The sequence below is a fragment of the Sceloporus occidentalis genome, unplaced genomic scaffold (assembly GCF_023333645.1).
Source record: "Sceloporus occidentalis isolate IW3139 unplaced genomic scaffold, rSceOcc1.0.p SCAF_32, whole genome shotgun sequence".
NCBI lineage: Eukaryota > Metazoa > Chordata > Lepidosauria > Squamata > Phrynosomatidae > Sceloporus > Sceloporus occidentalis.
In genome coordinates, this window is record NW_028317012.1 from 400,338 (window position 1) to 421,479 (window position 21,142).

Genomic DNA, 21,142 nt, shown 5'->3' on the forward strand with positions numbered 1-21,142 from the left:
TGGGAAATATGACTTATGTTAAAAGCAAAACTGCAAGTGGCAGTAAAGACCTAGAATAGCTCACCTTTATGGACATAATATAGGAATTAGTTTAATTGTCTCCATTTAGTGACCCGTTAAAAATGGATCACCTTCCTCCTGAAGTGAGCTATTACAGTATGGAATGCTTCCTATGTTGTACTATACCTCTGCGTTGACTGATTTGCCTAATCTTTTGTTGTCCTTAAATGATTTGCATATCTGAAACCCATGTTTTGTCATTTTAATCCTATATATTACCCCTAGTCAATCAGTGATAATTGCCAAAGCACACGTTTTATACAAGTTAGCTGAAACAAGAGATTTGTTCACCGGATCTGTTTAACTAAAATGAAAATTAAAAAAGGGTATCATGCTTTTTTAGGGGTTTAAAAAAATTAGATTTAATTGCAAAAAATTTTAACATTTTGTATTGCATGCTATCATCACTACAACATTTTCAGCAACAGATCTTAAGGTCAGAAGCATTAGCGTCTCTCCTTTTGCTGTGACCTATTTCTTGAGCAACTCAAATATTTATTGAAATAATATTTCAAAGTTTAATTACAGCGATAATGAAAACAAGTAAACGCCACATAACAAGAATGAGTGTTTACCCGTATTGTTAATGTGATATGTTAGATTTCATTAAGCAGTAATGGTGTAGCAAATGAGTCACAAATTACTGTTGCATCTGTTAGAAGACCAAATTAGTGCCAAATAACTGCAAATTCAGCCATTGGACTATGTTCATAAGCCAATTGCTCCCTATCACGGCCAATCTATTTCCCTCAAATAGAAGTTAGGGTTTTTGTAGTGTGAAAAATTAAACTATTTTGTTTTTTTGTTTGTTTTTTTACCCAAAAGAAAAAAAAAATGAAACCAAAAAACATTAATGCGTTTTTGGATACAAAGGTGTATCACAATTTCATTCAAGAATCCCCAAGAAACAACAGATAAAATATATAAATACATGTAACGTAATTGTTTAATAGCAGCAAATTCTGTAGCGCCTTTTCAGTATGGGACAGTGAAAATATTTAACAAAGATGTGACATAACACATATGTTAATATATGCTAGTCCTGAAGGAGAAGAGGGACCTGCTCCCTTGAGCAAGGGGATAAAAGTCTACAGAAAAAGTAAGAAATAAGTGAAAAGAAATCATTTTTAATATAAATAGGAATCTACAAATACCCCCAAGAAAATCAGCATATAAGCAATTCCCTATTTGGATAGAAAAGTCATCTCCTTATGCTCCACCAAAGAGCCCATTAAAAACTGGAAGCCGCCAAGCCATTAATTGCAATACTGGTTCTAGATATCAAACCATTACTTCCGATAAGCTATACATGTAAGCAAAGGTTTTTGTTCTTTATGAGTATATACAACGTCTCGTGGTGATTCATTTCTGTCTTCATTAGAATCTGAAGGATGACAGCTTATTGCAGTTAATGAGATGTTTGGTTGGATTTATCATTTCTCACATTAACTAGCGTGAAAACCCAACCGCTAACACTACATGCAACAACAATATTTATCATTACAACAAGCGCAACATTCTATGCTTATTCTCAGCACTGTGGCTGGAAGATGAGAAGATACATAGTTAATTTGGGTTCATTTGAACAGAACTATAAAGAGATTCTGATGAACCTGGCCCTTAAGAACATTTTTCGACGATAAACTGATTTTTTTTTTTCTCAAGTAGCTAATTTGATATAGTTATTTCATACAATACCCAACTATCTAAAAATATATTGTATTTTTTTGCAATGAATAAGTACAGGGATACAAACAGAACAAAGCGTTGGGGGGCGTTTTACATTTTTGGGCTTCAAAATAAACTGTTGTTTTCAGGCAGATTAAAGTACAGCTTGTGCTGCGCAATTGTTAGAATTTATGAGGCATGAGTATTGTATAATGTGAGCTATTCTTTATTGCACTTAGGTATCAATAAATGGGCAATTTGATATGCAACTAAGCCTAATGTATCTGTTGCTCAAACAAACAAAGACAGATGTTGCTAATTAAGTACACATTAAAACACTGTTAATAGTAGGACACTATTACAGCCGTATGATAATTAGACTTAAATCTTTAATCAGAAAGCTTTGTTTGTGTACAGCTTTTAAAATCTGCTCAGTGTAGGTCTAGTATAAAACTGATTTAATAAAAAAAACAACTAGATTATTTTAAGATAAAAAGGATTGTCTTAAACTTAGCCACAACTACTGTTCTTGATGTCAGTGGCAGGATCAGAGGTCTGGCCCATGATGATGTCCCACCCGCCCCTCAAAATGGAAGGGGGCATGGGCGTTGCTGTTACTGCCCCCCTTTTTGCTTCTGGACATTATGACCCCGCTTTGATGTTCATATAGGCATGTATGTTGTACATACTGGTAGTGGGTGTCTATTCAAACAGCGAAAATGATTTTGAAAAACAAATGCAAAAAATCCATGTTTTCCTAATATGTATTTTATATCGATAATGCATAATTTTGATCTTATTAACATCCAGTCAACATGTTGACCGTTATTTAATATTAATCCTATCCATTGGAACCGATATTGCAGTTACATTTCTAGAAACACCAGATTCCCTTTATTTTCTTCAGGCTCAATGAAGATAGATAGAATTTCAGTTATTTAAGCCACAGTATGCCTTCAGAGATCATACAAACAAAAATGGAACCTCTATAAATTCAATTTCTATATGATAGCTGTTTAAGAATGAATTGCAAAAACAGTTGCCCAGGTGACGAAATGTCTAGGTCAAATAACTGGAACAAATCATCTTAGCAAAAAAGGGTTGAGGGGCAAAAAATAAAAAAAACTTATAGTGTGCAAGTATGTGGTCTAATGTTTCACCAATAGCATGTTAGAATATAAAACCTTCTTAGCTAAAATTAGCTACTTTTTCCATTTGATAGACATTCCACACTCCAAGTCTTGGAGATGAAGAATTTGAGATACCTCCAATCACGCCACCACCAGAAACTGATCCTGGACTTGGCATGAATGATGTCCTACTGCCATTTCAAATGATGGGAGAAGCACTGGCTGCTCAAGGAAATGAATATGCTCCCCAGTTTCCACCTCAGAGTCTTGACCTTCCTTCGATTACTATATCTCGAAACATGGTGGACCAGGAGGGAACATTGCATGGCAATGTCTTAACAATGGTAAGTTTTGTCTCCTTTATTATACATCGTTAGTATAGAAGAACTATAAGAGCAGTTATTGCATTTAGTTTAAACATCCCTTACAGCCTCCTTTACTTGCATTGTATTTTCATGAGGCTTTGTTCTACACCTGTCAATGAGGTATCTACCTGTCAAGTATAGAACTATTTTGAAGCTACTGCCTAAATGGATAGAGGAAACAACATTTCTCTGGTTTTAGCACTTTGTAGACAAGAAGCTCTTAACAAGGGATGCAGTTTCTACATTATCTGAAGCAACATGACAATTAATATGCTTTGGCCATTACGAATCACCATAATAGTTCTCAAGATACATCAGTGTCTTAAAGGGGCTCTACAGTGTCAGTTCTATAAATAGAAGCTTCGATTCCTAAACATCTAATATTTTTCCAGACTGCTTGAAATGGTACAATAACATCAGCATACAGAATTGTAACATTAATACATTTTTTAGACATGAAACTTTGCACTTAATTATTTACTTTTTTAACATAGGAACACATTTACTGCATGCCCTAGTAGACAAAAGGCTGATTGTTAATATGAATGTTTAGGGAATTCTCTCCATTAATGAAATTTCCCCTTTGAGTGTTGCGGATAGTTTTAGCAGTCTAGGTTCCTGCAGCGAACTGAGAAATGAAATGAGTAATAACTATAATCACTGCAAAAAAGCAACAGGATCTAATAACCTAAGAATGTAATAGTTCTAATTAAAAACAACAGCCAAGCACTTGCTTACTGTTCTTAAGAGGGAAAAATATATTTGATTGGATGTAAAGTATTTGGGTTATCCATTAGGTTAGAGTACGTTTTGGAGGTTGTCCTTTGCTACTTTTAGATGTGCATTTTATGTTATGAATCAAATGTTTAGACCAGCTTCCCGGATGAGTTAGAAATATTAAACTAATATTAGTATTCATAAATAATAGTAATAGTGGTTAACCAACCAGCTAGAAAGATGTTTATTTGATAAGATTGGGAAATGGGTTGTATGAGCATGGAGGTAATTAGTTTTCCTTGTAACCAGTGACATATTCATTCCACCAGCGCAAAGATGAGAAGCAATTTGCTCTCTTGGGTCATCTAGGCCCTGGTGTGCCATTGGGCAGTTAAAAGGGAGATCTCCCCAAGGAGACTGTTTAAAATATGAGGCAATGCAAAGCCTTTTAATAGATGCTGCATGCCTTTATGTAATGGAGTACCGAAATATGATGTCACAATCTAGCGCTTCGCAGGGAGAATGAGTTTTACTAGTAATGTTCATGGAGCAACATTACCTAGTCTAGAAAAAATGTCCTCACTTGGCTTTAAATTCGTCTGGCTTTAATTGCAAGATCAATCATCAAAGGGAGGCAGTTGCTTTAGTAGATAAGTAATTATGGGTAATTACAGAGAGTGAGGAGTGCAGTTAGAAGTGTTGTTGTCGGAAATGCCTATAGGCACTTTGTCAACATTAGTATGCTATTGGTGTACAGGGTCAACTATACGATATGCCGTTCTAATGTACAATTGAATTCCACTTCTCAAATAGGTGTAGGAGTGAGGTGGCATGTGGTGCAGGTGGTGCTTTAAAGAGAACCAGCAGGATCACTACCAATATTGGGTTCTATTATATTAGATGCGGGGCAGTTTTTTTAATTATACAATTTAATTTCTAGAGAATTTGGCACAATATTGTTTTAGAGAGCTGATTATTAAAGTAAGTATTAAATTATTAAAGAGCGGTTATTAAAGTAAGAAGTATCTTAAAAAGTATCTTAAAAGCCTTTAGAATATTTGTAATGGAGATCGGGTAAGGTGTTTATTGCTTGGAAAAACGATTGAATTACATTTTACATTACATTACGTTGAAGCCTGTTCTTAAACAATTCTTTATATTCCAAGATCTGTGTTTGACACCAAACCATATTTTATAAACTTGACATTTTGCAATTGCGTATTTTTATAAGAATATCGCACAGTATTATTCGGATTCAAAATTGAAAATCCATGCATAACCATAATTTACATGAACAAACATTTTCTTCATTTTCACGAAAATTGTAAATTTAAGTACATGCAGCTTTTATAGAATACCTTTCCCAAACATTGTTTGCTTCACCTAGCAGAACAGAAAGACATCAATACATAAAGCCTTGTTATTGTGTACAAACTAATGTACGTAACTAATCATTCCAGCATTTCACCCTTTTTTTTTTTGCATAAGAACATGTAGCATCGCAAGGAAAAAAAAAGGCGCCCATGAATTAATTTACACCTGCCCGTGTTAATTTGGCAATTTATTATCTAGATTGCTTGGCCTTTCTGTTTGTTACACAGTTCATTAAAATCTCCCAAATCAATATTTTGACAGTTCTTAAGATGTCTATCTGCTCTTACTAGCAGGGCAAATATTTATCAATAACCCAGTAATGAATTGTTAAGTTGTTTCTGACTATAATGAAAATAAAAAGGAAATACTGACAGGTGACCACCCGTGTTGGAACTAAATTTCATGGGAACCTAAATTAGGTTGTAGTAGAATTAACTTGTGTGAACAGGACAACAGCCAATTATAGATGGGGTGAAAGTGTCTTTCTGCACTGGCTATTCAAGTGGTCTTACTCTCCAAATCTTTGAAAGTAAATGCTTTGTGTCTTATAAACTGAGAAAATGTACAACAAATTGCCATGATAATGTCTGTACATGGTCACAACTAGTGTTGTTCTACTGTTCAACATGTTAGCTACCACAATATAGGAATCATTTTAGGCCATGGCATTGTTGACTTCTCTTTAGCAGGGCCAGAGTAGAGCAAAACCGAAAAAAATGAATGTAAATTATATGCATTTACGATAGAAAATGGGTTTTGGCAGTAAAGACTTTGCGTTGGGTGCTACCCTAGGCTTGACCTCTCTGTCCAGCACCAAGGTAGGATGTCTGTATACTCCAATGAGAGCATATTGTGTATAAAAATAGGATGGATTAGGATTATAAAAAAATATAGATAATTATATTTACACTATTTCCTCCGATGCCAGTTCATTTGTATATAAACATACTGTAACATTATTGCTTCTTCGTTCTCAACACAAACATTTAACGATAAGCTCTATACAGTGATTGGCTACGTAAGTGGGGGGACAAGACAAAAAAACAGAAAAAGTATTACATCAACAAAATTTTTTAAAAATTTTTTAATCTCTACACTAAAACAAGGATGGGAGGGTATTGATCAATTAATAGGAAGAACTCAGGAGTACGCACCAAAAGTAAACTCATTTAACTTGTAATTTAAAAACATAATGTTTTAGGTTATAGCTGTCTTAGCATGTAAAATTCTTTTAAAATGTATTACCTTTTAAAGTTCCTGGGGCTTTTCTGTTATTGAAAAATAACCGGAGAAAATCATACATTAATTATATGTAAATTAACATATTTCTTAGTAGCCAAACTAATGCTGCAATCCAACATAAACAGAGCATTGATTATTGGACTTTGTGAATTATCTTTACTACTTTTCATTTATGTTAACACCATTTTTAATTATTTTATGTCATACCTATATATGGATAAATGCCTCTATAGAGTATTTGTTATTTTAGTAATAAAAAGGATACGTTGACTTTCCCATTTATTATGTCCATTTCTTATTGGCTTTGAATGTCAATCGACTGAAACAATTAATGTAAATTCAGTATGTTAATAAATATGGAGATATGTCACTATTTTTAGGTGGTAAAAAAAAATAAATGCAGAACGATGGGTTCATGATTAATATTGTGTGCCTTTGTTCAGTGGAAGACTTGACATGTTCACCTATAAACGTGAATACACAATTGCCAGAGGTATGGTTAAAATAGGTTATGTCAAAGTTCTTCAATGCTTCCTTTAGGGTTCGTATCGGCCAGATAAATAATATTATTTTTGCTCTCCCCTCGTATATTTCCCAGAGGAAAGCTGTTAAAAATGAACGGCGACTACTTTTATTGCTTCATGGACATCTTGAGATCTATAAAGTACAACCAAAATGCTTGTTATCTTAATATAAGTTTTGATACAACAACAATATGATTCCATGGTACAGAAAGACTCATTGGTAATGCGACTTTTTTAAACTCTTGCTACCGTAGGAAGGCACTATGTTTTCTCTTTACAGTTGCATGGATCTAGAATAATAGAATCTTATAATAAAAACAAGACATACACATGTTTTAATTGAATATATGTATGTAGATAAATAAATATATTATAATATATATAACTTGCCATCTACCTTTGAAAAAATCATCTAAAATCTGAATAAATAGCTGATTAAGGACAGTTCTAAAATGACTTGTTTGTGCTTTTAATGGGGGCTATAAAAAGAAATGGATTGGTGAATAAATATTAAAGGGAGCCATATTATTAGGCAAAATTATCATATTCTCATTTTTAAGAAGTAATATCTTTTTCTGGAGGGTCCTTTGAACAGATGGTATTTTTCTTCCAATGTTAATCAGTCATCACAGTTCATCCCCTACTGAAGAAACTGTGTAAACCTCAGTTTGTTTTTCTGATTTATTTTAGATGTGTACACGGTATCAGTTTAACATAAGATTTTTTTTTATACCCCCCCCCCACCGCCCTTATTTTCTTATTTTTTTTATACCTCTCTATAATCTGTCCAGTTTTCTGAGCGTTATTGACATCAGTGGTACATCAATTTCAGAAAGTGGATTATTTTTACAAGACAGCTATTGTGACATATTGGGTCAGTCATAAATGAAAGATATTCATGCAAGCATGCAATACTTGTAATGAAGTCTCACTCTGACCTTCTGTATGATTGATTCAGTAATTTAGTTTTCTCAGGCAGCGCCTGAAATGAAATGAAATCATGTTGAACAAGTTTGGAATACCCACAGTGCACCAGGAGAAAGACAAATCTACAGCCCCAAAGGCTTGCGAGTGAACAGCTGAACGATTTATCTCTGTGCTATTATAGCCTATGCCAGAATTCAACATTTCTCTGTCTCTTTTTTTTGTTATTTGGCTTAAGTACTTAATTCTGCAGGTAGCTTCTAAATGGGAAAATAAAATACTGTTCAGATTTAAAATGACAGGACAGAAGTATGTGCAGTGCGCTGATAAAATATTTTGTATAGAACTGACCTTTCATGAAGCTCAAAGTTACTTGGGAATGTGTCCTTATAATTAACATATAGATTATTTTTATTTCTTCCTTGAAATGAAACACTTCTGAGAACAGCAGTGGTGATTGAATGGAAATTGAACTTGTTAACATTCTCTTCTGCTTAGTCTGTTGAACGTAAGAGAAGGTTAACATTGATGAATTTAGAAATCTGCCCCGCCTATATCTCATGCTCCATATACAAGAAAAATTGACATTAATTGCATATGGATAATAGATCAAGAACGTTTCTATGTTTACATAGAAATACAAAGCATTTGTTTCTAGGTTTATATTTTTCCCTCTATCTGCATTTGTATTAAAGGGTTTAATGTGTTAATTATTTCCAGGACTCATTTTAATTCTCAGTCTGCCAATGTTAACATCAGTCATTTCATGGTGGCATTTTTGGGCACACTGCAAATAGCGTATTCTATCCCCAATACGTTTGTTCAGAATTGGTGCAAACCAATATACACACAGCTACACTGTACAACAGTCATGGGGGTCAGCAAGCTTGTGTATTGTAAGTACTACACCTAACCTTTTTGCCACCAGGTTCCTAGATTTTCTGCCTCCCCATGGACATATGATGCCTGCCTGCTCCTGACTCGGAGTGAGTGTATATGAGTATATATGAGTCAGGAGCAGGCAGACATCAAATGCCCATGGGGGGGGGGGGAAGCAAAAGTCTAGCCACCTGGTGGCATAAAAGTTAGGTGTACGACCTACAATATAACTTTATAACAATAAGATCTCTTTATATACAGAGTTAAAATAGAATAATGATCTACTCAGCTTGAAATTAACAAAACCATTAACATATCCTAATCAAGCCACTTTTTCTTTTTTGCACTTAATTATTTATATTTGGAAATTATGTTTATTTAATCAAACACCATGTTTCCAATATGCAAATGTGAAAAACCCTGATCTTAGGCAAAAAATATACCTGCTAAAATATGTTAGACGCCACTATTTTACAGCTAAAGATATTTATATTTTAGCTTTGGCTTCCCAAACATATTTCTGTTTTTTATGGCTTGATATTTAGAAAACATGAGTGCATTTTCAATTAATACAGTGTTGGGGCAATGTTGCTTAATGTGTTGCAGATAAAACAGTTATTTCATGGGTCATTAATATGTTTAATGTGTGGAACATTCTATTAAAACAAGCACTTATTATTTTTCTGAAGATGTTTATTGCTATGGTTAGCAGCCATAGTACAACTAAATTTTTGAAGGCCATAATAATTTATCAAATGTAAGACTGCATGTTTTGTTTGTCACTTTGCTTTCCATTTTAGCTTTAGATTTTTTTTATTTTTTTTTTACATTGGACAGCCAATGGCTCCTGTAATTTCAAGCTGAGATTGATATAACTATGGAAATTACATGAACCACAATTATACTCTATCAAAGACCATCTATAGTCATACTTAATCACTTTAAAATATAACTAGAAGGGGGTTGGATACTGGAATTCATAAACATTTGCAATTATATTTGTGGGTGTTAGGAACTAATGTATTCCTGTTTTGCATTATGAATGGGGCATAAAAAAAATGACAAGACCAAAGGTGATTTATAAAGATATAATTAAAGAATCAGTAGTCTATGGACCTTTTTGGAACTTTAAAAAATAATAATGAGAACAGACAATGCTTCTACTATATTTTCTAAATATAAACATGTGTGTGTCAAATAGGTGTCAACAGTGTATTTAAGAAGTTTTAGTTTATTAAGGAAGCATGTGGTTTTTGGTGATTAGGAGGGGAAACAGGTGACAAGAGCCAATGTGATTAGGGAGGCTGTGAATATGGTAAAAAGAAAATAAGGATTAAGGGGACAAAGACCATATATATTGAAGATTTGTTGGAACAAACATTTGTGATGTGAAAAGAATGAAGAATGGAAAAATGTAGAACCTTGTTTTTCCTTTAGTTAAATACTCAGTTGACATCTGTAGAATAACCTATATTTGTTGAAAGTTTGGTCTCATGTTCATTACATAAACACTTAGTATCATTGTGTTTAATTACAATTGTTAAGAATATTAGGCATTCCTTTTCTACAATTTATTCAGGGACAAATGTATTATAAACTATACATCTCCAAATTCAATACAATGTAAGTAAATATGCTAATTCAAGCTGACATTCTTAAATATCCCTTTATTAGTACAGATCCACCTGGGTTATTTCTGCACAACTTGAACAATGTGTTTAATACTAACACACATGCACATTAACACAGGCACTCCAACACACACTCATACACACTAACATACCCAGAAACAAAAACACACTTACACAAACATGACTAGAAACACACACTAACATACGCAGACACCCATACGCACAAACCCAGACATACACACACACAGAAACCTAGACAACCATGTTGACATACCCAGACATGTTGATATACCCAGACAGACATACAAACATAGCATTTCTGTCTTGGTTTGCATGTGTACCCACACGCAAACCCAGACAGACAAACATGCTAGCATACCCAGACACACAGACAAATCCAGGGAGACACACATACCCAAACACATGCAACTGTCTTCAGCTTGACTTCCATGCAGCTCATTGCAGCTCTACTTCCACAGGGTTACAAAATGTTCAACCCCACCTCCACTTTTTAAATAGGTCTCTCTGTGATCATACATGAAGACTGTTAGGAAATATAGTTGATTTTTCCATTAAATCTTTTGGAATAGAACAAAAAACTAATAGGCTTTGTATTGTACCCGCAAGAACTAAGAGCACTATACACTAGGGTAAACAAGGTTAATATGTTAGTCTATTAAAAGAAGAACAAACTAAAAATACAATAACAGTGCAGAGTGAACAGAAGCACTTCTTTCAGCAGTCATTAGAACGCAAGTGGAGAAAATAGACATTTTATTGCCTCCTAGTAAGTGTCTATAGAATTGACATTTTATTTTACATCAAATCAATTTATAGCTTTGACTTTTAAATTTATTCAAGCCAAGTAAATTAACACACTCTGCATATGATTTCTTAATGATTCCTTTTCTTCTACTCAGAGTTTCATATGTAAATCTCTCTGCTCTGAATAATGTTTGCATGCTAATAAATATACTTTAGGGAAGATTTATTTTATCCAAAAAAATCATATTTTATACTTTTTTTAAATGTGCAAGTTATATATTAATATACATATATATTTTTTTTTTTTTGTACAACTCCAATCTCCAATGGCCACATATTTTGGAGATCCCAAGATCTCAATTAAAACAACCACTGGCCATGATATATATGTATAAGTAACTGTATTGGCAAATCACAATTAGAATTATTAATTACCATACACACAAAATGGTCAACGATTAAGGTTGACAGCTATGGTTTCAGTAACTAATACCCTTACCTTAGAATCTGGTTTAACGTAGACCATTGCTGTCCAGCATTTATGTTGAGAGCTATACACCATGAAAGCCAATATCTAATAGTAAAAAACATGAGGTTTTCTTTAAATTGACTGTAATCCCTACAAAATACTTGGGCAACATTGACCCAGGGTAGGCAACATTTTTATGCAAATACTTTTCTTAGGCCTATATAGGTATATACTAGTAGAATAATAAAGAGTCAATTAGATTAATTGAAATAAAGAAAAAATAAGCCTATTAATCATGTTTTTCATGTTTAGATTTAATTACCAAAAAACTATTAAATAGTACATCTAATACTGTTTAATTAATATAATTTAGTAAAATAATTTGGTGCCCATTAAATTGCTCTTACAAGTGTAAATAACAGTCTTGTACAAATAATGTACCTATTGTACCAAACAAATTTAGCTTTGCCAATACATTATTTGGATGTCCTTAAAGACATATTACAATATTACTTCCCTCTATTTTCCTTCTTTTAATAGAATATTCCACACTATTATCCTTGAGTGTTTTCTTTTTTGAAAAATCTCATTGCAAATCCTTCCAATGCAAATAGGTGACCATTTATCAAGCCAAAAATTAAAAGCAAATAATGCAGAGATTCGAAAAGGTGTTACAAATGTTAGGCTCTGAAGAGACAAAAAAATGACATTGAGTCTTTCGAAATATATACTGTGAAAATAGCTGAATGTTAGAAAACAGAATGTTCTGATACATAAATCATTATTTTGAATACATGTATAATATGAAATATAAGAAAAAAATAATGAGCCTATTCGGTGTGTATTATTACCTAAGTACAGTACATGAATTGTATTTCTATTTCTATTTATTGTAAAATGGAATTGAAAAACATGAAAAACACCACCAGCGTTTCCTCTTTACCTTTGTTTTTTAGGACCAAAGACATGCCCAGATGGCTCAGTATCGACAAGATCACTCCTTAATTATGAGATCGCTGGTTCACATGACTGATGTGGCACGGGCGGGAATAATGTCTCCTAGTCAACTAACCACCATAAACCAATCCCAGCTCAGTGCACAACTGGGACTCAATATTGGTGGCACCGTCATCCCACATACATCTCCTTCTCCACCTGCAAGCAAGTCGGCGACACCATCACCTTCTAGTTCCGTCAACGAAGAGGATGCTGATGAAACAAACAGAGTGAGTTTGGTAAATACATATTTAATTATGTAATATTCTTTTTTTAAGATATAGAAATGTGGAAAAGTAAGTTTACTGTATGACAAGGCGATCTGTACATATAAGAGGAAAACTGACTTTTCCACTGCATGGCCAAGGTAACATTTCATGTAGAACATATGCATCCAGAGAATTTTTGAGAAACCATTTGGTAGATGACAGTAGTTGTTTCTTGTGGAGTAGGAGATCAGAAGTACGTACACATTGAAAAAACACACCCTACAAAGCAGAAAAGGGGTGACTTTGATTACCATCTTGTAACAATTCAGTGTGTTTACATTAGTGGTATGTTTGAGCATGCTTGGGAAGTCTTCACATTGGCCTTGGAGCTTCTTAAATAGAGCAGCTGTTCCAGAGGGGTTCCAGGTGGGGAGAACAGTGTTTAGTGTACTCTCACGTCTCTGCAGCTAGCCATACCTTTCCTACCCAGACTCTGCTCCGTTTAGGCATATTTAAAAAAACAAAACAAAAACATTTTTCCCTACTTTTGGTTGTTTTGTGCCATTCCCATGCAGTAGAAGTTCTGAAACTTCAATGTCAGTTAAGAATGAATTTTCAACTGTACCTTGCAGTCAATAAAACAAAGTTCAAAATCTCAATTTCATCCTGAATTAAAAATAGTTAATTTTATGACAGTTTTTAAAACGCTGCATATTCACCAATGCTAAAGCATGTAATATTTTTTTGGAAGTCACCTTCATTTGATATGCTGTAAGTAGCAAAATTCATATGGTTACTGTTCCTTTTACATTTAGTCTTGAGCCTAAAAATATTTCGATGTTTTGATGAACAAATGTATTTTTACTATAATGGGATTTTAGCTTTTGAAATGTATGGTATAAGCTTTAATGTTGGATGGCAAATACTATCACACATGTATTGCTGAATGAACATGATTCATTTTTTTATATTGGAGGAACCTTTATTGGTATTGTGCTACTTAATCAAAAATAAATACATTTAACTGTGTTTTTAAATTACCTTGGTAGACAATCGGAGAGAAAAGAGCTGCACCAGACTCTGGCAAGAAACCAAAGACACCAAAGAAGAAGAAAAAGAAAGACCCCAATGAACCTCAGAAGCCGGTTTCTGCCTATGCTTTGTTTTTTAGAGACACACAAGCAGCAATCAAAGGACAAAATCCCAATGCTACTTTTGGCGAGGTGTCGAAAATTGTGGCCTCAATGTGGGATGGCTTAGGAGAAGAACAAAAACAGGTAAACACATTGTCATTAATGACATTTATCATTATAAAATTAAAAAGTATTTCTGTAAACACTGAATATGTTTTCATTAGACATCAATAAAAAATGTTTCATGTACAAAAAAGACCATTATTTTTAAAGACCAACAAATGTTCTGAGTCGACAGATTACTGTTCTGTAAATTAATTTAGAAATTCCATTAAAAATACAATAGAAATACAATAGAAGTAGTTTTCATCATTCAATACATAGCACTATAGTATTTAAAGATGTCTATTGAAAACATTTCTTTACTACTGTTCTCCTATTTTTAGTAGAACTTTACGGCAATGTTTACAATACATGGAAAATATATTTTTTTTGATAATATTAAAACTTTCAAACACACTTGAACCTTTAAAGTTTTTTGTTTCATTATTTCTGTGGTTTGAATGTTGCTAATGAAACTTAAAGGCAGTCCGTACAAGTTTTCCAAGGCATCTGCTTTCTACCAGACTTTCCGCGTTATGATTTAACGATGCTGATTTATAAAGGGGAAGTTTTGGCTCTGTGAAACAACTGGGTCCTTGTTGAATGGCAATTGTACAAAGACACACACAAATTGCTATTGAGGGCCAGAGTAAGTCACTCAGGGAGGCAGGCAAAATATAGTCGCAGTCAATAGAAAAAAAAATGGACCACTGAAGTCTTATTCTAACGAAAAGGGGTCCGGATATTTAATGAACTGCACTGGCATAGATTAAACTATATACACGTCATTTTTATCTAACTCAATATGTATTTTAAATTCCCATTGTACATTTTAAATTTTATGTTTCGTGAAACCAAACAAGTTTATTTAAGCTAATTTAAACAGAATAACCATTCATTTTTGGCTTTACATTATTAGAGGTTTTTAGCTGGGGCTACATAACTGCTTCAAAAGAGTACACTTTATATATAAATATATATATATATATATATATAGGGATTAGTATAGAATGTAATCCAAAATAGTGTCATTATATGTTTCATAAACGTCCCTTAGTAATTCTTAGTGCACAATTTCCATCAGAAATCATTTTAACGAATAACGATCTTGTATTTTTAAGGTATATAAAAGAAAAACAGAAGCTGCCAAAAAAGAATATCTGAAAGCTCTTGCAGCCTATAGAGCAAGTCTAGTGTCTAAGGTAAGTTTCAGTAGAACATTTCATATCTGAGATATAATTTCATATTTAACTGTGGAAATAAACTTCTTATTTTGGTCTTATTTTGAATGAGTGGCCACTGCCAGTTATACATTTCATTTGGGTTGTAAGGTTTTTTTGTAGTTTCAAGTAAGCCTTAATCAGTCCTTGGTCTCGTCTTAGTTGTATAGACAGAAAACAAGCCTGAATCTGTGTATAAGCTGTTGTCCCAAGTTTAATTTTGAAGTCAAGTACTTAAAAACACAACTCTCATGCAAACTCTCCCTTTAGTGAATAGATTATTTTATGTTATAGTGGATAGGTGAGCAGGGCTGTTAAGAAAAAATAAATTTGATATCGACATTGTGACCGACTGTATAAAATCCCATTACGTATGTATTCTTCTTGGTGAAACACTTTGTATATAAAAGTAAAGTAGCTACCAAACCCATGTAAGCTTGTTAAAAATCAGTCCATTCCCACATCAAGGCCTTCAGTTAAAGCTCAAACAAATTTGAAGAAGCAATTAGGTACAGAGCTGGGCTACAAGAATGAGGAGTGGTTGTTTATTGTGTTTCTTCTTTAATCTGATTAGCAGATGTAATTTAGATAAAGAGTTTTATGAATAGCCTCTGCTGATGCAAAACTGTAGAAAAGACATTAGTGCACAAACAGATCTTAATGTCCTACTAGGATCAGAGCTGCCTTGTTAAAAATTCAAGTTAATTCACACAAAGAGATCAGAAGTGCCTATTATTAATGAGGGGATTTTGGACAAAAACAAGTTAAAATTGCACAATCTTTGAGTAATCATCAGTTCCACCCAGATTTATTTATTTTACTTTGCTATATGCTTAAAATACATTAGTCATGGCCCATACTTAAAGATCAAAAAAATAAATTAGTGGAGAGGTCACATCTCGGTTTACAATCTTGACCTCGAATCTGTACCAGTTTTGTGTAGCTTTCAAGTATTTTTTCTAGACCTGTGATCGAAACATCTAAAGCTGTTCCTTATGTTTCTGAAGGATGAGCCCCATTGGCACCTACATGGGCTGGCAAGCTGGTCCTGGGTCTTGCTCCAATCTTGAGCTGTATACTACAATATTGGCCAACCACTATTCTAGACTCTTATTCTCAGAACTCTTATTCTATGACACAAAGTAAATTGCTACAACAGAAATTGCAGAAAAGCATCTAACTGTATTCAAGACTAGATTTTGTTATATTAGAAGTGAAGACACATTGCTATGTGTACATGACATTAAAAGTCATTCTGAGTTATCCGGGTTGCTTTGGTCTTATGTCTGCATATGGTATGTGACACTGTCATTTTTTAAAACTAAATTTATTTAAAAAATCTGAGTTGTTAATGAGTTCACATTTTCTTTATTCCAATGCACTTTAGGCTGCTGCAGAATCTGCTGAAGCTCAGACAATACGCTCCGTCCAGCAAACATTGGCATCTACCAACTTGTCCTCCAGCCTGCTGCTCAACAATTCACTTTCCCAACATACATCTGTTTCAGTTGCTGCACAGAATCTCCAGCAATCTCTCCCAAGGGCGATTGCACCCAAACCTTTAAACATGAGGTTACCTTCAAGCCAGATTGTCACATCTGTTACTATTTCACCCAACATGCCAGGTAGCATGGGAACACCTTTGATGAGCTCCATGGGTGCACCAATGGTGGCCACACCACCCTCCTCTCAAGTGAGTCCTTCCATGCAGACACAGCAGCATCAGCTTCAGCAGTTACAGCAACAACAGCTTCAACAAATGCAACAGCAGCAGCTACACCAGCATCAAATGCACCAGCAGATCCAGCAACAGATGCAGCAGCAACATTTTCAACATCACATGCAGCAGCAGCTGCAGCAACAACAGCAGCAGCAAATACAACAGCAGCTTCAACACATACACTTACAGCAGATGCAGCAACAACAGTTGCAGCAACAACAGATGCAGCAAATGCAGCATCAGTCTCAAATGTCTCCACAGCAACAATCTCCTGCTACTTCTCAGTCTGGGGTACCTACCCAAATAGCATCACCAATTCCCCATATTGGTAGCCCGCCCCCTGCATCTCAACACCACCAACCATTATTACAGTCCCAGACACAGACTCAAGTGTTATCTCAAGTCAGTATTTTCTAACCATCCGGTGGATTCATTGAAAAGTTATTTCATCTCTTTAAGGGAAGAAGTGTATGTTGTAAATTTGTCCGAGCAAGGTTATGCAGCCTGTGCATAATGGACCAAGGGATTCTCTTTAAGTGTCTATTAGATAGGCAATAAAGGACTACGATGTATCTGTGTATCATATTTTAGCATCTTGTAAATCCGCTCTCTGGAAAAGTAAAGAAAAGGTGACTTTTTTTTTCCCCATGTGTTGCCTTTTTAATTTATTGGACATTTTCTTCCTAACATATGTGAAATGAGTGGTCTAATAAAGCCACCTGGAAATCACTAAAAACCATGGACCTTCTGCCCCATGTCGGATCCCCACTGTGCTTTCGAGGATGCATTGTAAGCATTTGAAACTCTCAGACTTCTAAAATGTTTGTTACTACCTGTAAAGTGATAAAGTCACAATCATGCAAGTGCATTTGTAAAACATATGTAGTTAATGGCATTTTTGTCATATGGTATAATGTAAATCAAGGATGTTTGCCAAAGTTTTTTTTTTTTTCCCTTTCTCTGAATTTTTTGTTTGTCTATGCTTAAAAAGAAACCTGTCTCATTAGCTACCAAATTTTAAGTTTCCAATACACTGTAACAGTATGTTGATTGGTTCTGTGTCCCCGACATATACATTCTGCATAGATAAAAATGTGAATATGATGTTTAAGTGACACATTTCTTATTAAAATAATGTATTTTTCAAAAGGGAAATGCACTTAATATGATAAGATATTGTACAGATACTATTACTGCTACAAGTACTGTACTACCAGTAGAATATTTAAAAAAGGTACCCTGAGTAAGGTGTATATATTTTCTTTGAGTTGTTATTTTAACTAATAATTTGTTGTAAAAGGTTTTCATAAACAAGGCTTTAATGTAACACTGTTACAGATTCATTAATTGCTACATCGCTTCTTGTGTTTTTAAGCTGTTTTATACTTTTTTATGAGTTCCGATAGCAGCAGTTAAGTTGTTTGTATTTTTGCTTAACTGAAAAAAATTGCTTTTATCTTGCGATAGAATAAACATGTTTCTGTAATGCTGTGTATGGTAGTTTGTTTTAGAAAATCAACTCAATATTGTTTTTGCCCTGTTCTAATTTATCCGTTCTTTATTTGTACATCAATCTAATTTGGCCCTAGGCTGCGTCAGTATGACATTTCTAATTAAAGGGCTGTTGGAGGTATGGGGGAGATTTTTATGGGTCAAGCAAAATAGGACCCTATATTTTATACAATTAAACCTATTTTAGAATCCACCTTTGAACCCCAGCTATCACATTTGGTGGTATTTGTTTAATGTTCCACTTTTAAATTAGTTTTATTAGTATTTTACAGTTCTGACACCCCTCAAAAGGCATAGCCAGGGCACCTCATCTATATGTTCTTTTATGAGGGATGATGGGCTAAAATATTGCAATGGAATCCTACTGTCAGTCTATGTTGAAACAGTTGGTGGACTTTATCTGGATTGTTAAAGCCATCATATTCCACAGTTATGTACAGTAGGGCTGGACTACTTACAAATTACCCGTTTCTTGATTAATACCATTAATTAATTTGTTAATATAACAAATCTTGGAGTCAGGCAGCATCCCACATTTATTTTTTAGATTGACTCCTAAAGAAAACACATTAATATGTTGTCATCAGTACCAATCCTTACATTTATATATAACTTGAAGCTTGGGATGTCCTCTTGACATTACACAACGCTACATACTGTATGGGTTAAAAATAGTAATTCATGCTAAATTATTATTTACAACCAATCTTGCCATGAATCCAATGTAAGAGTACAAGGATGGGGGCCATCGTTTTGGCATCATGCAGAACCCCCCCCCCACACACACATTATCTTAATCTGACACCTTGAACAAATTAAGAAACAACCATTCTGTTGGTATCACAGATCACTGTGTTTTCACTAGACTACCGACATTTCCACACTCGGCACTGCTCCATAATTCACACTGGGCGGTTTGCTAGAGGCAAATGTTCCACTCATCAGTTGATGACAATCCATCTTACATCTTTAGTCATTCCGGATTAAATATTAACCAGTGGCTCAGCTGTATTTTGTTACTTTGTATCAACCGTTAGGCTACAGCTTTACCAAAGCCCAGACGTCTAAGGTGTTGTACACATGATGTTTTATGTGACATGACAGGTACCTGGTTGCTCAGGAATAGTCAGAGGGATAATGTCAGATCTGTTTGTTCTTGTTTACATTTCAGAACAAAGTAGATTCATTTATTGCCATGTCTCGCTCCCCTCTTCCTGCAGCTCCGTATGTGTTACGGACACAATTCCCCTGTTGTCTTGCAAGATTAATTACAGCATCTGTCCTGTCACAAGCTATAATGAAGAGGTCTTGATAAAAATTGCAAATTACTGTTGGCAACAATCTTAAACTGCTTATGATAAAATGAAAATTAAAAACAGCAAACTAGAAAGCCTGACCAGAATCGTAATTCAGAAACAATGACATCATCTGAGACTTTTGTCCAGAGACCAAATTAAAAGGGAAAAAAAAATATCTGGAAAGGGAACAGTTACTGTTGTAATAGAGAATGGGTGTAATGTTGTAGTTTATAAATAATGAATTTGTAAAGTAATATTTAATGAGTACATTCTTGTTATTAACGTATAGGTATTGAGTGGTTACACACAAGTATTTTTGGTTTCCACAAACCACCATTGTTAGAAATGATTTGGTCCAGTAGATAAAATATGAAAGCAGACCTTTAAATAAAAAAGTAAATGCCACTATATGTTAGGACTGCTGTTAGTGAATATTTAATGCTCATTATGTAGAAGATCATTAACATGGAACTTATGGTGGGTTAAGTATCAAGGGATTCAGCGCAATTTCTTAGTACATTATTAAGATTACCTACTTTGTGGAGCTCTAGAAAGACCCATGGATAATGCTAAATTCTGCTGAAGATTCTTCCCATAAGAGTTTGCCATCTGTAGGAGCAACGGACTTCTCTCTGCCCATCTGCCCACCATTGACCCTATAACCTGCACATGGAAGACAAGCAAGTGCTGGAACACCACTATCCCTATGCAGGTCACGTTGCTGAACATCTACTGTATGTGTCAATTACAAGCAGCATTTCATTAGCAGTCTCCCAAAACATGACAGTCTATAACTCTATTATCCACCAGAGGTGAATTAAAACCCAAAGTGGTTATTTTGCATTTCAGCTAATCAGCTAGCCCAATAAGCACACAAAAATTAGGCCGCCACATTAGTTCTAGATTATACATTCTTGACCTTCTTTTTGACCAGAGGGTCAGGGGCTTAGATGCAATGTAAAGAAGTTATACTTCACTGAAAGGACTGTAGATGAATTCCCTGATGTTAACCAAACATGCATGGGATAAGCATATGGTACGTGAATCCTGATGACAACACCAACGAATGATTAAGGTCTGAGTCTTTACAGGAGGAAAAATGATGTTTCCTTGTAAGACCTTTATGATACCTTTAAATAGGCCAAAATATTGATAGAATAAATTACAGATTCCCATTCTCCTTCAAAGCCTTTTTTTAGATTCC

At 34.3% G+C, this 21,142-nt stretch overlaps 1 protein-coding gene across 1 annotated transcript in view; it reads left to right on the forward strand.

Annotated features, from left to right (window-relative positions):
- LOC149298436 (TOX high mobility group box family member 3-like) overlaps window positions 1-17,545 on the forward strand; it is a 55,684-nt gene extending 38,139 nt beyond the window's left edge. The window contains exons 3-7 of the mRNA XM_089487417.1: window positions 2,951-3,202; window positions 12,705-12,974; window positions 14,003-14,230; window positions 15,310-15,390; window positions 16,796-17,545. Of these exons, the coding sequence (XP_089343543.1) occupies window positions 2,951-3,202; window positions 12,705-12,974; window positions 14,003-14,230; window positions 15,310-15,390; window positions 16,796-17,545 (1,581 nt within the window). The remainder of the gene's footprint in view (window positions 1-2,950; window positions 3,203-12,704; window positions 12,975-14,002; window positions 14,231-15,309; window positions 15,391-16,795) is intronic.
- The last annotated feature ends 3,597 nt before the right edge of the window (window positions 17,546-21,142 follow it).